The sequence below is a fragment of the Panicum hallii genome, chromosome 1 (assembly GCF_002211085.1).
Source record: "Panicum hallii strain FIL2 chromosome 1, PHallii_v3.1, whole genome shotgun sequence".
Lineage (NCBI taxonomy): Eukaryota > Viridiplantae > Streptophyta > Magnoliopsida > Poales > Poaceae > Panicum > Panicum hallii.
Genome location: NC_038042.1, coordinates 11792219 through 11813178, shown reverse-complemented (window position 1 = coordinate 11813178; position 20960 = coordinate 11792219). Strand labels below are relative to the sequence as shown.

The window sequence follows — 20960 nt, the reverse complement described above, 5'->3', positions numbered from 1 at the left end:
CTTGAATTTTTGTTTGAATACTGGTAGGTGACGACGCAGCATTTGAAAAAGGAGTTGTGCCGCGGATGGTTCTCGTCGCCAGGAACCGGCGATGCTAGCTAGCTGCTTGGTCAACTCTTGCACAGGCTGTCGGCACTCGGCACTGGCAAGCAAGCAATGGTTCGTTCGTTCCCTACAAGTACTATACGGGCTCGCCGCCGCGTCGTCATCTTGGTTCTTCCCCCCATGCCCGTTGCTCCGGCTGCTGCCACAAAGTTGGAGCTTGGAGGGTACCGGCGCACTTCACATCACACACACTCTCTCTCCCCCTCTTCTTCTCGCGGACCGGCATCACAAGGGCACCGATCCGTCGTCCGTGGTGATTCAATCCGTAGGTGCGTTTCGATTTCACGCCCAGCCCCAACTGCCTCCTGTGTTTGTTGCCTTTTGTTTTTTTCCTCGCGATCGAACTTCCTCATGTGGCTTGTCCTTTTCGCGGTGGCGATGCCAATGCCTTTCTTCTTTTGGAATAGGTGCTTTGGGCGCTTCTTCCTGCGACACACGCCGGGTGTTCACCTCACCTTGAAGAAACCGAGGTTGTGGTTTTCTGGTCTTCGATTCGGAGCTCGTCTGCATGGGGTGTGTGTCCTCCAAGCAGTTCAAACGGGCTAAAGAATATGAGGATCCCAACATCTTGGCTAAGGAGACTACTTGTAAGAATCTGCTCCCCTTTTATGTCCAGCTCAAGAAAGAAGGAAACCATCCTTGCGTTTTCTTGATGTTCATCTGCTCATATATATGTGCTTCTTGCAGTTTCTGTGAATGAAGTGGAGGCCCTCTACCAGCTGTACAAGAAGATAAGCCATTCCATATTCCAAGACGGCCTAATTCACAAGGTACAGTCGGCTTGCAATGTGACCAAACTTCAATTTTCTGAAGATGAGAAATCGGCTGAGTGATTCTGAAGCTTCAGAAATATAATTGCACTCTTCTTTTTTTCAACAGGAGGAGTTCCAGCTTGCTCTCTTCAGGAACAGTAACAAGAAGAACCTTTTCGCCGATCGGGTTAGTTCCTAACTTATGCTGCCCCATGCGGTTCTCTCTTGCTCGGTTTAGTTCTGGAAGTAGTAAAGTTCCAGATGTTGCCCATGGACATTGACCTGTTCACTTTATCATAAGTTGGTTAGCTCCATATGGAAGCTTTTCTAGAAATACCTGGTGCCAGCTAAACTGCAGATTCTGTTCATATTTTGATTCTTTGTTCTACTGTTCTATCATATACACAGATATTTGATCTGTTTGATCTCAAGCGCAATGGGGTGATTGAATTCGGGGAGTTTGTTCGGTCCCTCAACATTTTCCACCCAGATACACCGATGGCAGAAAAGATTGCTTGTAAGCATCCCAAATCCTATTCCAGCTGTCATATTCTGATTATTTTGACCGAGCTACATAATTAGCATTATTTTGTTGTAGTGTTTCAGGATGCAAATCGTGAAAAGTTCAATTAGTAATACTGCAGATTATCTCTCTCTCTCTCTCTCTCTCTCTCTCTCTCTCTCTCTTTTTATCTCAGCAAAAAATGTACAACAAAGCACAGCTACTGACAATTGGGCAGTTTTAGAAGATAGATGCAAATATTAAAGTTAATACCATTTAAAATGAGCAGTAATCTTGAATTTAAGTAGTTGCCAACCTCCTGCACTTATCTGTAGCCAAAGTATCATCTTCTGCTCATATGTTTCTCTATGTCAGACATCTCATGGAATTCCTCCTCGCAGTTGCATTTCGGCTATATGATCTGAGGGGTACCGGATTCATTGAACGTGAAGAGGTGTGTATCTTTAATTATTTGCTTTTAATCATTCAGTAATCAGTATGCTTTTCCATAGTTCTTTCCAAGGATGACACTACTTGTAAAAAGTGCAAATTACCACACTACTGTAGTTTCCATACAAACCTGGAATTCAATATTCAGTACTGCAGTACATTTTTTATCTTCACGCAAGAAATCTACACTTGAACAATGGTAACCTACTAAAAGTGGCATGTAAACTCCCTTACTGCTTTATAACCCTGAAACTGAAAATCCTAGGTTAACTGAAACTTTATTTTTGACCATCCATGCAGTTGAAGGAAATGGTGCTTGCCATTCTGAATGAATCAGAACTGATTCTTTCTGACGATGCTGTCGAACAAATTGTGGATCAGGTACAGTGCATCGAGATAAACCGTTACTTTCAGCTCATCCCACTTGGTCCACGTATGTCCACCACTGAGCTTACAGTGTACCGTGACACATCTGTTTGCTCTCAACAAGTTCGCTTCACACCAGCTGACTTTTTCACTGGCACAGTGAAGCGCCTAGTAGCTTTTAGTCCAATTCCTTCCAAAACTAGCCATAGTATTCATTTTGAATTCAACTCTTGTGGTTCAAGAAGCATCCACATCACAAAGCCGCCAGCCAATACATGGAAATATGGCATGCTAACTCAAGTTTTGGCAGACTTTCAAGCAAGCAGACATGAACGAGGACGGGAAGATAGACTCTGAAGAGTGGAAGGCATTTGCAAGTAAAAACCCGGCTTTGCTGAAGAACATGACGCTTCCATACCTAAAGTAAGTCTACCTAGTACATTCTCATCTTGTACGGATGTTTGGTATTTGTCTGAGAAACTTCATGCTGACACTACCTGATAGCAAAGTAATCACGTTGGATAGACTGCAATAGATGCCTGCGTAGGCAAGGGTACAAAATATATAGGACTGAGATCAGGCAACAAACCTCCCTGACTTATAGCAACAGAATCAGGGAGAGTCCCGATCTTATCCTCACGTGATTAGGGGAAACCCAGCTAAGGCTCAACTGTAGGCTATCTGTATCAACGGAAAGAAACAATCCTTAGTAAGGAAATATTTCTAACACCCCCCCGCAGTCGGAACATCGGAGCTGCAGATGTTCAGACTGGATCGAAACTCAGTGAAAACCGAGGTGGGGAGACCCTTGGTGAAGATATCAGCAAACTGAGACGATGTCGGCACATGAAGAACCCGAATGTCACCAACAGCAACCCGTTCCCGTACGAAGTGAAGGTCAATCTCCACATGTTTCGTGCGCTGATGCTGAACAGGGTTGGTAGAGAGGTAAACTGCACTGACATTGTCGCAATAAACCAGAGTCGACTTGGAAAGCGGATTGTGGAGCTCCTGAAGAAGCTGTCGAAGCCAGGTGGTCTCAGCAACTCCATTGGCGACAGCCCTATACTCAGCCTCTGCACTGGAGCGGGAGACGGTCGTCTGGCGTTTGGACGACCAGGAGATCAAGTTGCCACCCAAGAAAACAGCATATCCAGAAGTTGACTTGCGAGTGTCCGGACATCCAGCCCAATCAGCGTCCGTGTAGACCACAAGCTCAGAGGGGGAAGACGGACGTAAAAGAAGGCCATAGTGCATCGTGCCCCGAAGATACCGCAATATTCGCTTGACAGCCGAGAGATGAGGATCCCGAGGGGCATGCATGTGTAGACAGACCTGCTGGACGGCATATGATATGTCCGGGCGAGTGAAGGTGAGATACTGCAGAGCACCGGTGAGGCTGCGGTAGTGAGTCGCATCACTAACGAGGTCTCCTGCAGTGGCAGACAATTTGGCATGAGTGTCCACAGGTGTGCTGCATGGCTTGCAGTCTGTCATACCAGCACGCTCCAAAACATCCAAGATATACTGCTGCTGGGAGAGGAAAAGACCGTCGGGACGCCGATGAACAGCAATGCCCAAGAAGTGATGCAGGGCGCCGAGATCTTTCATAGAGAACTCCCGTTGCAGAGCTGAGATAGTGCTGCGAAGCAGTGCTGGACTGGAAGCAGTCAAGACGATATCATCAACATACAGAAGCAGGTAAACTGTGTCTGTCCCACGCCGGTAGATGAACAACGAAGTGTCAGACTTAGCCTCAGTAAATCCAAGCGTAAGCAAGTAGGTGGCGAAGCGGCTGTACCAAGCACGAGGGGCCTGCTTCAAGCCATACAGCGACTTGTTGAGCTTACAGATATGTGAAGGAAGGGCAGTGTCGATGAAACCGGCGGGCTGACTGCAGTAGACTGTCTCAGATAGTGTTCCATGGAGAAAGGCATTCTTCACGTCAAGCTGATGAATAGGCCAGTCCTGAGAAAGAGCCAGAGATAAAACAGTGCGAACTGTGGCAGGCTTGACAACAGGACTGAAGGTCTCATCATAATCAACACCAGGACGCTGTGCGAAACCCCGAAGAACCCATCGAGCCTTGTAACGATCCAGAGAGCCATCAGCATGGAACTTGTGACGAAAGATCCACTTGCCGGTCACAATATTCACACCAGGAGGGCGAGGAACGAGAGTCCATGTGTTGTTGGACACAAGAGCGCTGAACTCCTCCTCCATAGCACGACACCAATTGGGATCAGCGAGAGCAGTGCGATAGGTCTTCGGGATCGGTGAGAGTGGCGTGGACGCGTGAAATGCAGTAGGCTGGCGAAAACCATGCTTCCCTCGGGTGACCATCTCGTGCTGATTCACCACTGGCTGGATCGGCACAGCACCTTTGGGAAGGGTAGGAGACGCAGTAGCAGCCGGGCGTGGACGGCGTGTGTACACCTTGGCCGCTGGCGGCACGAGCGGACGTGGGGCGTGCACAGATGCCGGAGCTGGGGCGGGCGTCAAAGTCGTCGTGGCCGCACGTGGCGCGGGTGTTGGCGACGTCGGGGCCGCGCGTGGCGCGGGTGTCGGGGTCGCGGGTGGCGCGGGTGCCGGTGACGTCGGGGCCGTGCGTGGCGCGGGTGCTGGTGACGTCGGGGCCGCGCGTGGCGCGGGAGGCAGGAGCACGGGGACGTGCGGCGTCGACACAGGTGGCATGACCCGGCGCCATCGTCGTGGAGTCCTGCAGGGGGCGCATCAGGGACACCAGAGGGGCGAGGACCGATGGGGAACACCGAGACCTCGTGGTCAGACTGCAAAAAATCAAGCTCATTAGTAGGATGAGGGGTGCCGGAGAGGGGAAACGAAGCCTCATCGAAGACAACATGTCGAGAGATAAGGATCCGATTGGTGGAAAGATCCAGACACCGATATCCTTTGTGGTCAGAAGAATAGCCAAGAAAGACGCAGAGAGTGGAGCGTGGGGAGAGCTTGTGTGGAGCAGTAGCGGAGAGATTGGGGTAGCAGGCGCAACCAAACACTCTAAGGTGGTCATATGAAGGTGGTCTCCCATAGAGCGAAGAGAAAGGTGTCCCAAGGGCAAGGGTTTTAGTGGGGAGACGATTCAACAGATAGGTTGCAGTGTGTAGACCTTCGACCCAGTAGGCGGCAGGAAGCGAGGCTTGGAACAACATAGAGCGAATCATATTGTTCACTGAGCGGATCACACGTTCCGCCTTGCCATTCTGGGATGACGTGTACGGGCAAGACATCCGCAGGAGGGCGCCATGCTGGAGGAAGAAGGATCGTGCTGAGGAGTTGTCGAACTCGCGCCCATTGTCGCTCTGCACGTGCTTGATAGCGCAGCCAAACTGAGTAGTCGCATAAGAGAAAAAGTTGGACAAAGTGGTGAACGTTTCAGACTTGAGGCGAAGTGGAAACGTCCACAGGTAATGAGAGCAATCATCAAGAATGACCAAATAATACTTATAACCAGACACACTCATGACAGGAGAGGTCCATAAATCACAATGTATTAAGTCAAAAACCTTGAGAGCTCGAGAAGATGAAGTAGGAAAAGGTAAACGTATGTGGCGACCCAGTTGGCAAGCATGACAAAGCGAAGCATCCAAGCCTGTAGTACATGATATGGCGGAGGTGCTGGCGAGCTTGGACAAAGGCTCGAGTCCGGGGTGACCAAGGCGACGATGCCAGACAGTGGCCGGAGCGGCGGCAAGAGCACAATGGGAGGACATGGGCGCTGGAAGCTGCAGCGTGTAGAGGGGTCCCGGACTATTGAACCTGGCGATCACGTTCCTGGAACGAAGATCCTTCAAAGAAAGGCCAGAGGGGTCAAACTCAATGGAGCAGTGGTTATCTGTTGTGAACTGGCGTACTGAAAGTAAATTCTTAATAATGGAAGGTGCAACAAGAACATTATTAAGATAGAAGGGGCCAGGTAAAACGGAGTGACCACATGCTGTAACGGGAAGAGTAGACCCGTTGCCAACGACAATGGATGAAGGATACGATGAACATGGTGAACGGAACATGGATATGTTACCGGGATCCGGAGTCATGTGGGTAGAGGCACCAGTGTCGACAACCCAGTCGGTGGAGGCAGGGGGTTCAGCGTCATTGTGCTAAAGCTGTTAGCTAATGACTACTGATCCCAGGAGCCGGACCATGGTGTCCAGGGCGTCTGATGCTGCTGCTGGCCGGGTGCCGCGTGATGCTGCTGCAGGGCGAGCTGCTGCAGGGCGAGCTGCTGCTGCAGGGCCAGCTCATGCTGTTGGGCCAACTGTTGCTGCTGGGCCTGCTGCTGGAAGAGGGCTTGCTGCGGCTGAAGGGCGGCGAGCAAGGCCGGATGGAAGGTGGCCTGCTGCGGCCCATTGCCACGCTGCTGTTGGTGGGCCGCCGGTCCACGTTGCTGCTGTTGGCCCGCGGATGTGCCAGGCCACATCGTGATCTGACCCGTCCAGGGATTGTAGATCGATGGCCAAGGCGCCTACGCCTGCGCCTGCCCTTGCCCCTTGCGCCGCCGTCGCCTGTTGCCGCCGCCGCCTGTTCCTGTGTTGGCCGAGCCGCCGGAGCCACCGCTGGAGGGGGCCGCGGGGCCGCGCGAGGAATCGCCCACGGACGCACCCTTGGTGGTCGAGACGAGGAGGGCGGTGGGTGGAGCAGAGGCCGGCGCATCGACGGAGAGCTCCTCGAGGAGAAGGTCGTTGCGGACGTCGTGGAAGCAGGGGAACGGGTTGGTGCGGCGGAAGTGGACGCGCATGTGCGCGTACCGCTCGTTCAAGCCCCGAAGGACATTGAGAACGAGAGTGCGGTCATGGACCACTTCACCGAGGTCCCCGAGCTGATCTGCCATGGACTTCATCTTGGAGCAGTAGTCGCCGATGGAGAGGTCGCCTTGGGTGAAGATGCGGAACTTGGCATCGAGTTGGAGGGCGCGGAATTCGCGGTTGCCGAGAAATTGCGCCTCGATGCCAAGCCAGGCCGTGCGCGCCGTGCTGCCGCGGGTACGCACGGTCTCCATGAGCTCGGTGGTGACGGCGCCGAAGAGCCACGAGAGGACGACGGCGTCCATGCGACGCCATGCCGGGACGGTGGGGTGCGCAGCATCGCTGAGGACGTGGGAGGAGAGGGCATAGCGCTCGAGGACGAGGAGGACGAGATCGCGCCAGCGATCATAGTGCGTCGAACCGGGGTCGAGGACGAGGGGCACCAACGTCCGGATGTTCTGGACTCCGGCGGCTTGTGCATGAAGATTGGCGATGATGGCGGCTTCATACGCGGCGGCGTCGTGGAAGTCGTCGTCGGCGCCGCCGTCATGGTGGGTGGGCGGGTTGGCCAGCTTGTGGGCGTCGGCCGCCTTGCGCTCAAGGTCAGCAGCGGCGCGGCGCTCGAGTTCAAGAGCCTCGAGAGCGGCGCGGACGCGTTCCTTGGCAGCGGCGGCCTCCTTGGCGGCAGCGGCGGCGGCCGCGGCAAGGGCCAGGCGCTCCTTCTCCTGGTCTGCCGCGCGCTGCTTGGCGTCGGCGGCGTCCTGCGCGCGCTGCGCCTCGGCAGCGGCAGGATCGACGAGGGAAGGGGACTCCGGCGCCATGAGCACGAGGCCGGCGGCAGCGCGCACAGCTAGGGTAGCGGAAGCGAGAGGTCACGGATCGTGACGGTCTCTTGATACCATGATAGCAAAGTAATCACGTTGGATAGACTGCAATAGATGCCTGCGTAGGCAAGGGTACAAAATATATAGGACTGAGATCAGGCAACAAACCTCCCTGACTTATAGCAACAGAATCAGGGAGAGTCCCGATCTTATCCTCACGTGATTAGGGGAAACCCAGCTAAGGCTCAACTGTAGGCTATCTGTATCAACGGAAAGAAACAATCCTTAGTAAGGAAATATTTCTAACACTACCTTTAATATGACTTAATCTACCTAGTATCAAACTCTGACGGTTGCGATGCATTGTGCGTCTCCTATATAGGGACATAACCATGGCGTTTCCCAGCTTTGTTCTGAACTCTGGAGCTAGTGATGAAGAGTTGTAGCACCCTGGCAAGCGCTGCCATGCTCTTCCATATATTTCTCAGTGTGGGCATTGCCAAGCTGTGAGGAAGGACACTGCTAGTTCATGTGACTCAAGTTTCAGACATACAGCTGCAACAACCCCTGAAGGTGCAGGCACAGATCTGTGATTTGAAGGGTGTGATTAGGAGTACCCATGTATGGAAACAAAGAGCCCCGCATCGAAGGACATCACGTAAATTAATGCTGGAACAAACCATAAGGTTGTTGTAACTTGTGAGCAGGTGGTTCACTTGTGGGCATGGTTGCAAGGGACAGAATGATGTCAGGCCTTCCCCTCTTTTGCTTTTGGTCGCTGGGGCTGTAAACTGGTATGTGAATTGGTTGATTATTAACTGATGCTGTAGCACCAGCTTATACCCACCTGTTAGGACTGGACTTCCATGGTAAACTTGTGTTGACTGTAAATGGTTGTATATTTTGGAAGCGCATTTTTTGCAGAATAGTAGGAACTACTGTGGACAGCAGTTTTGACATAATATACTCAGAGACAAGATTTCAGGTAAAACCTCAACTAACTTTATGCCACCGAAATTATTCATCACTCCTTAGTACATATATGTATCAGCATATGTTCTGGACTTGTGGTTTGACCATATAGATCCTCTTTCCTCTACATTGTGCATATGAAAGAAAAAAAACATCATACTTTCATGTAATCTGAGCTATCTAAAACTGGCAAGTTTATCTTTATAGATATCTGTAATTCACAATTCTAAACATTTCAGCGTGTCCCCTCTTTCAGATTCACAATTATAAACATTTCTTTGAAACGAATGTTAGGCTAGTAACTTCAGATTGGTTCTACAGCTTCAACTTTACCATCTGTTGCAAGTCCAAAGGATAGCACATCTTGGTGTGCTGGCCTGACCACACATTATCTGCCAGGATGCGGTTGACAGCATCTGTTGGGTGGAATTCATCCCACCAGACATGGCTTGATGCGTCGCCACACGCCATCTGTGGAAGAACACACATGATCAAGCCTCCATACTTGCCCAGCCCACAGCAAGCATCAGTGGTGGTGACAAAACCTGCACATTGCAGTACCTCAACCAGTTGTGAATGCTTCCCTAAGGACAGCAAGTAATAATACAAACTTAATAATTATTCATGTGCTCACCATAACGCTCACGGTTATTTAATATGTCCACAGAACCCTCGAAAGTATCGCAATAGCTGATCATAGAATCTGGGTGCTGGTTGATGAACTCATTGGACATGTGTCTCAGGGCATAATTGAACTCGATCACGACATTGTTGATATAATCAATGCATTCCCCACTTTGACTGCCATACTCCTCGAGGAAATGAGGTGCACAACCAACAGGAGGTAGGCCCATCAGTATGACCTTGCGAACATTGATGTTGTACAAATTCTGCATAAAACCGTCACTGTCAGAAAAAAGCAAGTCCATTATACAACAAGATTTGCAGATGAAAAACAGAAAAAAAAGAGAATTCCAGTTAATACTGAAGGATTTACGACCTTCAAAAAAAATACTCATGGTGTTATAAATATAAGAAGAAAACCAAACAATCTTCTGCCTCTTGTATCAGTGTACATGTTTCAACTCTTGGGTGTCAGACAATACAATAACTTCAAGCCATGTGCACCTTCAATTAACAAGCACTGTATGTTCTTGTTAGAAATCATCCAGTTGATAAATTAGGCATAAAGAATCAAGGTATTTATGAATTTGAACTTAACCTGCTGTATCATAGTCAGGTCATGAATACAGAAGGATAAGTATGGAAGCTGATCCACAAGTCGAGACTGAAGTAAAAATGGAGTTAACATGGGCTAAAATATGGAGGGCACTATGCAGTACAAAGTACAAATAACTATAGAAATATAAGTGAGCGTATCAATGAATCAAATATATGTTTAGTCCAAGACATAAATCAATATCAATTATTGCTGATTAGTCCCTGGTAAACTCAGAATAATTATTTGAATCAACTGAACTTAGTCCCTTTCCTGGGGTTAGTTTAAACTTCAGAACTGCAACAGATACAAAAAGGCGAATGTAGGCACAGCCCCTCAAAGCATGGGATCATTTATGCTGATTGCAAGTGAAAATAGTTCAGGCATCAAGATCCCTGAGTATAAAGACACCAAGTTGAACAATAGTATCACAACTAGTAATGCTCACATGGCTAGCAACGGATTAAGCGTGACACCTCCAACACACTGATTTGCACAAAAACATAGCTATCAGCCTAGCACACTCCAAACAAGGCAATGCAAGCAATGCTGCACTGAATGAAGTAACCGGAAAACAAGAAGTGCACCTTGATTTCCTGTCTCATTGTACTGACAAGGAGCTGGTTGAACTCCCAAGGGAGGTAACGCATCTGGACACCCGACACATTGCGCAGATAGTAGTGGATGAAGTCGTTGCTCCCGATGGACACGAAGAACACTGACCTCCTGAACAGGTTGGCTGCCGCTGCCTCCCCGAGAGCCAGGGACAGCTGCTCGTATGTGTCCTCCACCTGCTGCACCTGCTGGGTCAGCGACACATGCATTCCCTGCAGCACAACAAAGATTACAATCAGCATCAATGATAAAATGAAGTACCACACGAGTGAAATGAACAAATCACAAATTAAGTAACAACAGAATGCCAGTGGTCTGCGCCCAAATAGATTTGTCAATAAAATCATGAAAATGCAGCCCGCCAAATTTAGCTTAGCTTCAGGTTTGTAGGGGTGATGGGATAGGAGGACACATATACCAGCTCAGAGCCACTGCTGGAGATGATGCCGGCTGCCGCGGACGCGTAGTTGACGCCCTGGATCATCCCATCAACGTTGGAGAGGCCAACACCGCCGGCGCCCGTGCGCATGTTCTGTTCAAGGTAGGGAGGCACGAAGGGGAGGCCCAGCCGCTCCGCTGCACAGAGAGACGCACTCGGCCATTGATCAATCGCGTCAATGTTTCTGAAACTAAAAGGGAGGACGCCGCGGAGCCTGCGGCCCTCATTGGTCATTACCGAGGTAGTCGACGGGGATGCGGCCGTTGGAGAAGCGCCCCGTGGGGCGGTGCGTGTCGAAGTCCCGGCCGTAGGGCTCGCGGTCGGCGCGGGCGAGCGTGCCGAGGTAGTTGTTGGTTCCGACGTCCGCCGTGGAGTCGCCGATGACGAAGAGCGCCGGGACCAGCGGCGCGGGCGGCGGGGGCGGGGGTGGCGGGGGAGGCGAGGCCGCGGCGGCGGTGGTGGCAGTGGTGGCGGAGCAGCGGCGGGGGACGGAGAGGAAAAGAAAGAGGAGTGCGACAAGCGGCGCCATTCCAGGCGCGCGGTGGCGGTGGCGGTGGCGATGGCGAGTTGGCGCGCTCGGGCGGCGGGACGGACGTGGGAGAAGTGGTGGGCTCGGTCCGTCGGCGTAGTGGACTCGGACAAGACGGTGGTGGACTCGACGCTGGTCAGGCTGGGCCGGTTAGCTTGCCGGGCCGGTTGGTTGGGTCTGATCCGAGTTGTTGGTCGGATCTAGTTAGGGCTTCGTTTTATTTTATTTCTTTTATTTGTTTTAATTAAAGAAGATGATCTAGTTAGGGGTTAGAATTACATGGTGTTAGAGGAGAAGCGCAGAAATGGCCAAGATCAAAGGATTATATTTAGGGCATGTCTAGTTCATGCCCACATATCGCAACACCTAGTATAACTTACAGTGTAGACAGAGCCAACAATTTATTCAACACACCTTAGACAAGGTTCAATATTAGATGAGTATTGATGGCCCACGTTATACTAGCACAAGGGTTTATTTGAGTGAATGTGCAAGATCATCAATATAAGGTCAGTGCATTCAGCCTTTACGCAGTTTAGCTAAATCCCTATTATAGTTGCCTTGGAGAGCAATGGGCAAATGGCGTGATGAATTGCACTGAGAAGGATGAAGAAAGTTTAAAGTAAGGTTTCAATGCTTTGCTTCTTCTCATATTCATTTAGGTTGATTAAAATTGAATTGCAAGGGTATCAAGCCCGTGGACTTAATTTCCAACTATATAAAATGTAAGTCATGCAATAAAGACATACTTAGGCCCCGGAACCTTGGAATTGAATTCCATTCTAATAATCATAATTTAGATACAAATCTATTAAGCTAATATGATTATATAGGGAATATATTTGTATACTATTATTGGCCATACGAGGAAGATACTTATATGTTATATTTCTACTGTGGAGGAGTGAGCCAAAAAGCGTGCTATAAGTTATGGAATGGAGACATAGCTTGGTGGTGCATGTGTCGGTATTTTACCGGCTGCTCACCGAGGGGTATACCCAAGGTGGTAAGTTTAGGTGAGGAGACGTCGAGATCAGAAACTCGAAGGTGCAAAGAACACAAGACTCTAGACAGGTTCGGGCCACGAGACGCGTAATACCCTACGTCCTATATGGTGGTTTGTATTCCCTTGGGTGTAGAATGATCTGTTTTGAGGGGGTCCGTGCCCCCCTTATATATCCGGGAGGTCAGGGTTACATGAATCCTAACCAACACTAGCCGGGGAATCGTAACCGAATACAACTCGAGTAGATTCCTTCTATACCGACTAACTTTATCTCCTGCTCAAACGAATAGAAAATAACTTAAATAAGAGATAAGACAGTCTTTATCTCTCAATCCTATTTAAACAACGTTATATACACAGCCCCGTAGCCCTGGGTCTGACAAGCCCCCGAGCTCTTCGTAGCTGAGTACTACAAGCTTCTCGAGTACTTTCAAAGCAGTCTTCGGCTTCTCTTGGAGCTCTGTCTTGAAGTTCTTCTTTGAGTACATTCTTGGCTGCATCGAAGCTATGAGGTGCTCATGCCCCAAATTACCTTTGGTATGTTGTGCAATTGAAAAATCGCACTCCATATGGAGTAGCCCCCGAGCCTTAGGTTGAATCGGAGAATCAGGCTGAGAGTCGCATTAGTCTTAAATCTTCCTTACTTACTCTTCGAATAAATTCGAAAAAATAAGTAGTCAATGCCACGTATCCCGCAGCCCCCGAGCCTTGAATCCAAATCTCTTAGATTTGGAAATAAGGATCCAAAAGTCGTGGCATGCAGTGTAAAAATGTCCCCATAATAAATAACTGGTGTGATGGTACAAATGATGAAAGTTAGATCTAGAATTCGAAAAATCTCTTTTTTCGGGACAATTAACCCTGAAAAAATGATTAATCGAATAATTTATCTAAACAATCCACCAAATGATCCCTCATCTTCCAAATATTCCCAGAAACGACTCTTCAACTTCGAAACAGTAAAACTATATCCAGCCGCTGGTTATTTAACCCCGCGGTAACGCCAAGTTAAAACTGTGCTTCCAATCTACAATCCGCCAAGAACTTCCCAAAACTCCCAAATAGAGCCGCACTCTGCCTTCACTCTCTTGGAGAGCCACAATCCAACCAAAATCTCCCCGCCTCTTTCCCCGCAGCCCCCAAGCAACTCATGGCAAGCGGATCTGAAAATGGCGCCCAAGAGATCGGAGAATGATGGGAAGAAGAAGGAGGCACAGCCGCTGTCTGGGGAGTGGACACACAGTAAGTGCTCCCTCAACGACCTCAATAAGCTTGTTTCCGAGGGATTGCTCCAAGACAAGAGTCTTGTCAACTGGCGCCCCTCTTTTCGCGAACCTTTCCCCATGGAAAATGTAGACAAAATAGTCACATTTTACCATTTTGCCGAATGGGGTCTGGCCCTCCCCTCTTGCTCTTTTTTCCATGGCCTTCTTTATTTCTATGGGCTTGAGCTCCATCATCTCAACCCGAATTCCATTTGCCATATCGAAATCTTAATCCATTTCTGTGAAGCCTTCCTCGAAATTGAACCCCATTGGGATCTTTTCCGCTTCCTTTTTCGGGTAAAACCTCAACCCACAACCAAGACTCTGTCCGTTGTAGGGGGCGCCGGCATCCAACATAGACAGCAAGCCGGTGATAGGTACCTTTCTTATAAATTCCCCTCCAACATTCCTGGATGGAAGAACGACTGGTTCTACATCGAAAACCATGCCTCCCAACTTCCAGCGCATCCGTAATGTTTTCCTTCTTCAAACGCCGAGTCCAGCCAATCCAACAACGCCACACCTTAGGCTTCGAGTACATAGGCGCTGAAGATTGCTCTCGGATGTGCGCAGAAGAACTGACTGATGACGCTGCACTCATCCGGGTTAGGCGAGTGCTGCTGGACGTGGATGCGGTTCCCTACGTCCCGCAGTTGTTTTCTGCGCAAAATCCTCCAAAGCCAGTAAGTATTCGACCACTTTTTGTTGAAAACAAGTTCTGCTGTTCTGCCACTGCTAACTGAAAACCGTCTGCAGGGACACACAGAATTATACCGGAGCTACCCTCCTCGACCAGAACACCTTCTCCCCAGCGCCGCAGCCGAAGTGAAGAGGGCTCGAGTAGCCGAGGCTCTGCGCGGCAGTGAGTCCACTGAAGGCGGGAGCCCCCTGGCGGAGAGGGAAGCCGAGGGGGAGGCGAGAAGGGACAACTCCCTCGGACCATCCGTGGAGTTGACCGAAACTCTGCCTTCAGTCCTGCAGGGTCGTCGGGTTGTGCGCAAACCAAAAGCGCAAGAAGTCGAGTCTTCCAAGTATGAATATGCTGCCTTGTTGAATCATCAAATATCGGTATTGTTGCATGCTAACAGTATCCATTTGCAATCCATCTGCTTCTCCCGAGCCCGAGCTCGAAGAGGTGGGAACGGATCCATCAGCTTTTGCAACAGGAGCGGATCCATCTGCTTCTGCGACAGGAGTGGTAACCATCGCCGTGGTGGGCATCGCGCCACCAGCTGGTGTGACCCCGCCGCCAGCAACGGGTACCGTGGTTGAGATGCCATGGGCTATGAGGGTGAATAAAGCTGTCATGAAGAAGTCTTCGCTGTAAGTTTACGTCTTGTTGCATAATGATCATTCTGTTCTCTTCGACTTGTGTAATGATATAACTAACTCTACTTCATTAGGTCTGTGACTGCCAGGGGGTTTAAACCAAAGCCTGTGTCGGCTACTCCAGCCCCCTCGCCGCCAGCCCCAGAAGGGCCCGCGCCCAAAGGACCAGCCCCCGAGACGGACACGACACTGCCCGACCTGCCACCTCCCGAGCCCCAGCAAGCCGAAGCCATTGCTGGTGGTGAGAAACAAGTCGAGGCCCCTGTAGCCGCTCCTGCAGATGGCATAGGTGAGTGTCTGACTGCCCACGGCTAGCTGCTTAGACCACAGATATTATGTACTGAATGTATCTTGACTCGTAGGCGCCCAGCAACCACCTTCTAAAGAAGCCGCAGGGACCTCAAGGAGTCCTGGAGACTTGCTGATGGCCGGATGCGGATACCAGAACATCATCACCACAGATCTGGTGGATGATCCAATGCTGACGGACCACAACATAAAAACCTTCAAGAAGGCCTACAAGGAGTTGTACGATTTTGCCCCGGTAAGATATGATTACCCTTGTGCCAGTATACGTTGGCGAGTTGCTTGCCTTAATCTCCCCCCTTATGCAGAATGTGATCACGCACTCGCAAAAGAAGACAGAGAAACTGAAAGCAGTCATGAGTGGCCACTAGGAGCCTGCTGCCAAGGAAAAACGCATATCCGAAGAGCAGACGAAGAACTGCTATCTTCAGAGAGAACTTGACAAGCTGAAGCAAGAGCGGACTCGAGAGACGTGGCTCCTCAAGAACGATCAGCGCAATCTCGAGGAACAACTCAAGGAACAAAAGAAGGCGCACCAAGGTAAGCCCTTACTTCTCTCGAGTACTTCCACTTAACAATTTATCTAGGATTCTGAAAATATCTTCACCGCAGAGCTTAGGAAAATCTTAACATATAAAGAAGAGCTGCTTACTGACGTGAAGAATATGCTGTATCGCCATACAGATGACGTCGAGAGGCTGCAGAAGGTCATCGCCGACACCAAAGAACAGTTCGCCGGCAGCCTTTAGCAGATCAAGATGCTGGGCGAAGAGAAGGAGCAACGGCAAAAGAAGCTGCAGGACCTCAGGGGAGCCGCCAAGAAGCTTGTTGACATTGTGGACCCACAAGAAGATGGTGAAGCAGGCGAGCGGCCCTTGCTGGAGCGACTTCTCGGAGTGCCGCAGAAGGTCGTCAAGTTCCTCGCTGAAGCCCCGGTCGCGTGTGTCAGCCACGCTCTTGCCTTTGTGAAATCCTTTTGGCCGGAAGCTCAACTAGAAACGTTCGCGCAGGGAGTGGCTGCGGAGTGCACTGAAGAATAATTCAATGAGTACCTCCAAGAAGCCCAACCTGTAGCAGAACAAATAGTAAAAAGTGTACTGGAGGATTAAGATGTAAGAACAAGTACTTATTTCCTTGTATATATATTTTTATTTGATGTCTCTACTTGTATGTGCCTCAACTGAATTGTCATCCAGATTTAAAGGCTAAGTAGTAGACACTATCCCGGGTGCAGCGACCTTGGAAGTAGCCGTAGCAGCTCTAGGTAGGAACCCATCCAACAAGTTAGATACAACCCGATCGAGCAGGTCTAACCAGTTAGGAAAGAACGCGAGCATCGTCGCGAGACTGCCGTGCTTATGGCAAGAAAAACGAGGCTACCCCAAGTGCAATGACTCTGGGTGTAGTCGAAATCGCTCCTCATGTGAGTGCTTCCAACGAGTTAGGTATAAACCAATCGAACGGATCGAACTCGTTGGGAAAGAATGCGAGCATCATCGCGTGACTGCCGTGCTTATGGCAAGAAATCGAAGCTACCCCGAGTGCAATGACTCTGGGTGTAGTTGAAATCGCTCCTCATGTGAGCGCGTCCAACGAGGTAGGTATAAACCAATCGAACGGATCGAACTCGTTGGGAAAGAATGCGAGCATCATCGCGTGACTGCCGTGCTTATGGCAAGAAGTTGAAACTACCCCTAGTGCAACGACTCTGGGCGTAGTCGAAATAACTCCTCGTGTGAGCCCCTCCCACAAGTTAGGTAGAAACCAATCGAACGGATCGAACTTTTGGGAAAAATACGATCATCGTCGCAAGCGACCATCAAAGGTCACGGTGAAAGTTGATTTACATAAAGCATGAACGTGGCCGAAGCCTCCATCAAAACTTATAACACGAAGTCGAGGAAACATGAACGTGGCCGTAGCCTCCGTCATAACTCATGACAAGAAGTCGATTTATAAAATATGAACGTGGCCAGAGCCTCTGTCTGTTAACAGAAAGATTTACATTCCGAATTTTATGACACGTAGCCTCCAAATTGATTCGGAAGAAAAAGGCCGCCTAGGCGCCCGGAGAGCGGCTATCCCCGCACGCTTGCTCATGGGTAGAACTTGCGCAGGTTCTGGATGTTCCAAGAATTCGGGACAACTTGGCCTTCGGGGTATTGTAGACGATACGACCCCGGTCTTGTAACCTGCTTGATGACGAACGGACCTTCCCACCTTGAGTTGAGCTTGTGTAAGCCGGACTCATCTTGGATGCGGTGTAGGACCAGATCACCTATATTGAACGATCGTTCCCTCACGTTGCGATCGTGATATCACCGGATCCCCTGCAGGTATCGAGCTGACTGAACAAGAGCGGTGCAGCGAGCCTCTTCGATAGAATCGAGCTCTAATTGCCTTGCTTCGTCCGCCTCACCTTTATTATACATTTCAACCCTTAGGGACTTCCACATGATGTCTGCCGGCAAGATAGCTTCAGAGCCGTAGATGAGGAAAAATGGTGTTTGTCCTGTGGCTTTGGACGGCTGAGTCTGGAGCCCCCAGACGACATGCGGCAATTCATGTATCCACTTTCCTCCTTTCTTGCTGTTTTCATCATAGAGTCATTTCTTGAGGCCATCGATTATCATGCCGTTCGCCCTTTCGACTTGACCATTGGCCCTTGGGTGTGCGACAGAGACATATTTGATCTCGATGCACGTATTTTCATAGAACTCCCAAAACTGGTTGGCCATGAAGTTCCATGATGATGGTATTCAAGAAGCCGAAGCGATGCAAGATATCGGAGATGAAATCAACAACTCGATCTGGTGTGAGCTTGGTTATCGGCTTGTACTCGATCCACTTGGTAAACTTGTCGATAGCCACCAATACATGGGTGAAACCGCCTGGCGCCGTTGTGAAGGGTCCAATCATATCAAGGCTCCAGCAAGCGAACAGCCAGGATGGTGGTATGGTGATGAGACTGTGAGCTGGGACGTGAGATTGCTTGCCAAAGAATTGGCAGTTTTGGCATCTCCGCATAAGGTCCTCAGCATCGGACACTGCGGTGGGCCACCAGAAACCAGCTCTGTATGCCTTCCCCACCAGCGTTCTTGAAGCTGTGTGGTTGCCGCAAATTCCCTCATGTATCTCCCGCAGTATATCGTAGCTGTCTTCTTTCGTGACGCACTTCATAAGAACGCCTGAACGTGCGCCACGCCGGTAAAGCTTGCTGTCGACTAGGACGAACCCCTTACTTCTGCGCATGACACGAGCTGCCTCTGCGCTTCTTGCGTCCATCCCTGCTGGTAGTCATTGATCCCGGATGAAATCAATATAAGCCTCTCTCCAATCCTCACCGAGCATCATAACCTCCCAATCAGGTTGTTGAAGGCCCGCATCGGTGGTTACCAGTGGTGAAGACTTGATGGATGGCTGCTTTAACTCCTGGATGAAGACTCCCGCTGGAACCTGTGCACGAGTAGACCCTAACTTGGACAGTATATCTGCACCAACATTATGCTCCCGTACCACATGATGAACCTCCAAGCTAGAAAACTTGTTTTCTAGCTTGCGCACTTCTTGTACATAAGCGTCCATCGTCTCCTTGTTACAGTCCCACTCTTTGTTGACTTGCTGAACGACTAGGAGTGAATCACCATATACAAGAAGTCGCTTGATGCCTAGTGATATCGCCAAACGTAGCCCGTGAAGGAGTACTTCATACTCGGCTTCATTATTGGATACCTCCCAAAGGATCTGGAGGACATACTTTAATTGTTCACCTCTTGGAGAAATAAATAGAACTCCAACACCGCCGCCATCAAGCTTGAGAGACCCATCAAAGTACATGGTCCAGTGCTCTGGCTTGTCGACTGGAGTTGGAATTTGATTCTCCCTCCACTCAGCCATAAAATTGACTAGAGCTTGAGACTTGATTGCAGTGTGTGGCTTGAAGTCGATAGACAAAGCCCCCAGTTCCACTGCCCACTTTGATATACGCCCCTATGGCATATTGATTATGGATAATATCTGCCAACGGAAAATCCGTAATCACAGTGATCTTGTACTCATCGAAATAATGGCGCAACTTTCTTGATGTAATCAGAATTGTATATAAAAGTTTCTGAACTGCCAGTTATCGTACCTTGGATTCGGAGAGTACCTCGCTGACGAAGTACACAGGCCTCTGCACCCCAAATGCATGGCCTTCCTCGCTGCACTCAACTACAATAGCACTGCTGACAACATGAGTTGTTGCCGCAATGTAGAGTAGTAGATCTTCTCCCGACAATGGTGCTGTAAGGATTGGAGGAGACTGAAGGTGATGCTTCAGGTCTTGCAAGGCTCGTTCGGCCTGCTTTGTCCACTATAACTTGTCTTGGCGCTTCAGGAGCTTGAAAAAAGGTAGTCCTCTCTCCCTGAGCCGGGAGATGAACCTGTTCAAGGCTGTCATACAGCCTGTTAGCTTCTTCACATCTTTGATTGTGGCCAGAGCCCCCATATCAGTGATGGCAGAAATCTTCACAGGGTTGGCTTCAGTTCCCCGATTGCTGACGATGAACCCGAGCAATTTCCCCGATTGCTGGATCGACTTGAGGGCCACGTCACCAGTCATCTGGATGTTCAACTTATTGGCCTTTCTCAAAGGGATCTCCAGCCCAGCCTGGGAGAGCTGCTGCGCGGCCGCGAGTACTTCCCCTGAAGCATCTGGCACACGAGTAGTCAAAGCATACTGGATCGCCTCCTGATTGCAATCATATGACTTCTTCAAGTCACCTCAGAAAGTGAGTACTCCACTTTGTGCTGGCATCTTGAGAAGTAGATAAACATAATGTGGCACTGCCATGAATTTGGCGAGTGCCGGACGGCCCAGTATGGCATGATGAGAAGATTCGAAGTTAGCCACCTTGAATTTAATGAACTCGGTGCGGTAGTTCTCCCTCATGCCGAAGATGATTGGAAGATCTACCGTACTAAGTGGGTGTGCCGCATTACCTGAGACGATGCTGTAGAAAGGGGACTTGCTTGGAACCAGCATGTCCGTGAAGTCCAAGCCCATCTTTCTCAGAGTGCTGGCGAAGATGAGGTTGAGACCGCTCTCGCCATCGATGAGCACCTTGGTGAACCTGACTTCAGCCACCACCGGATCCAGGACCAGGGGGAACTTTCCAGGCTCCGAGAAGCTTGTCCACTGGTCGTCGCAGGAAAATGATATGGGGACCTCCGACCAACGGAGTGGTCATGGTGCCACCGGCTCGACGGACATGATCTCCCGGAGAAGCAATTTTTGTTCCCGCTTGGAACCGACGTCTCCATCTCCTCCGAAGATGACGTTGACGGTCTTTGAAGCATCCTGGAACTTCGCGTTGTGCCCTTGGTCCTCTTGGTCATCGTCTTCGGGTTCTTTGTCCATTGGCTTCTTGTTCTTCCTGCCACCACCGGAATTGCTAAATGTCCTCCGGAGGTGGTAACAATCGATTGCCGCGTGATTGGCACGTGGATGCCATGGGCATTTCTTCTGCAGGAGCTT

General features: G+C 50.0%; 2 protein-coding genes and 1 long non-coding RNA gene across 4 annotated transcripts; 2 read left to right on the top strand and 1 right to left on the bottom strand.

Annotated features, from left to right (window-relative positions):
• The first annotated feature begins 215 nt into the window (after nucleotides 1-215).
• LOC112874587 (calcineurin B-like protein 7) lies at nucleotides 216-9541 on the top strand. 2 transcript variants are annotated; one of them, XM_025937989.1, is made up of 10 exons: nucleotides 216-374; nucleotides 513-692; nucleotides 793-875; nucleotides 985-1044; nucleotides 1266-1374; nucleotides 1761-1813; nucleotides 2110-2190; nucleotides 2486-2598; nucleotides 8145-8747; nucleotides 9134-9541. In XM_025937989.1, exons 2-9 carry the CDS (start codon nucleotides 614-616, stop codon nucleotides 8206-8208), a joined length of 642 nt encoding a protein of 213 aa, XP_025793774.1. In that variant the 5' UTR covers nucleotides 216-374; nucleotides 513-613; the 3' UTR covers nucleotides 8209-8747; nucleotides 9134-9541. The 2 variants fall into 2 exon arrangements, with proteins under 2 accessions (XP_025793774.1, XP_025793781.1); XM_025937996.1 differs by having other exon boundaries at nucleotides 9056-9541.
• LOC112874582 (GDSL esterase/lipase 7) lies at nucleotides 8890-11536 on the bottom strand. The gene is made up of 5 exons (XM_025937976.1): nucleotides 11245-11536; nucleotides 10987-11144; nucleotides 10541-10780; nucleotides 9369-9624; nucleotides 8890-9279 (listed from the first exon to the last, which is right to left on the bottom strand). Exons 1-5 carry the CDS (start codon nucleotides 11534-11536, stop codon nucleotides 9050-9052), a joined length of 1176 nt encoding a protein of 391 aa, XP_025793761.1. The 3' UTR covers nucleotides 8890-9049.
• Nucleotides 11537-15543: 4007 nt separating this feature from the next.
• On the top strand, nucleotides 15544-16200 carry LOC112879888. The gene is made up of 3 exons (XR_003226211.1): nucleotides 15544-15680; nucleotides 15751-15982; nucleotides 16127-16200. It is a non-coding gene; the product is annotated as an uncharacterized LOC112879888 (long non-coding RNA).
• The last annotated feature ends 4760 nt before the right edge of the window (nucleotides 16201-20960 follow it).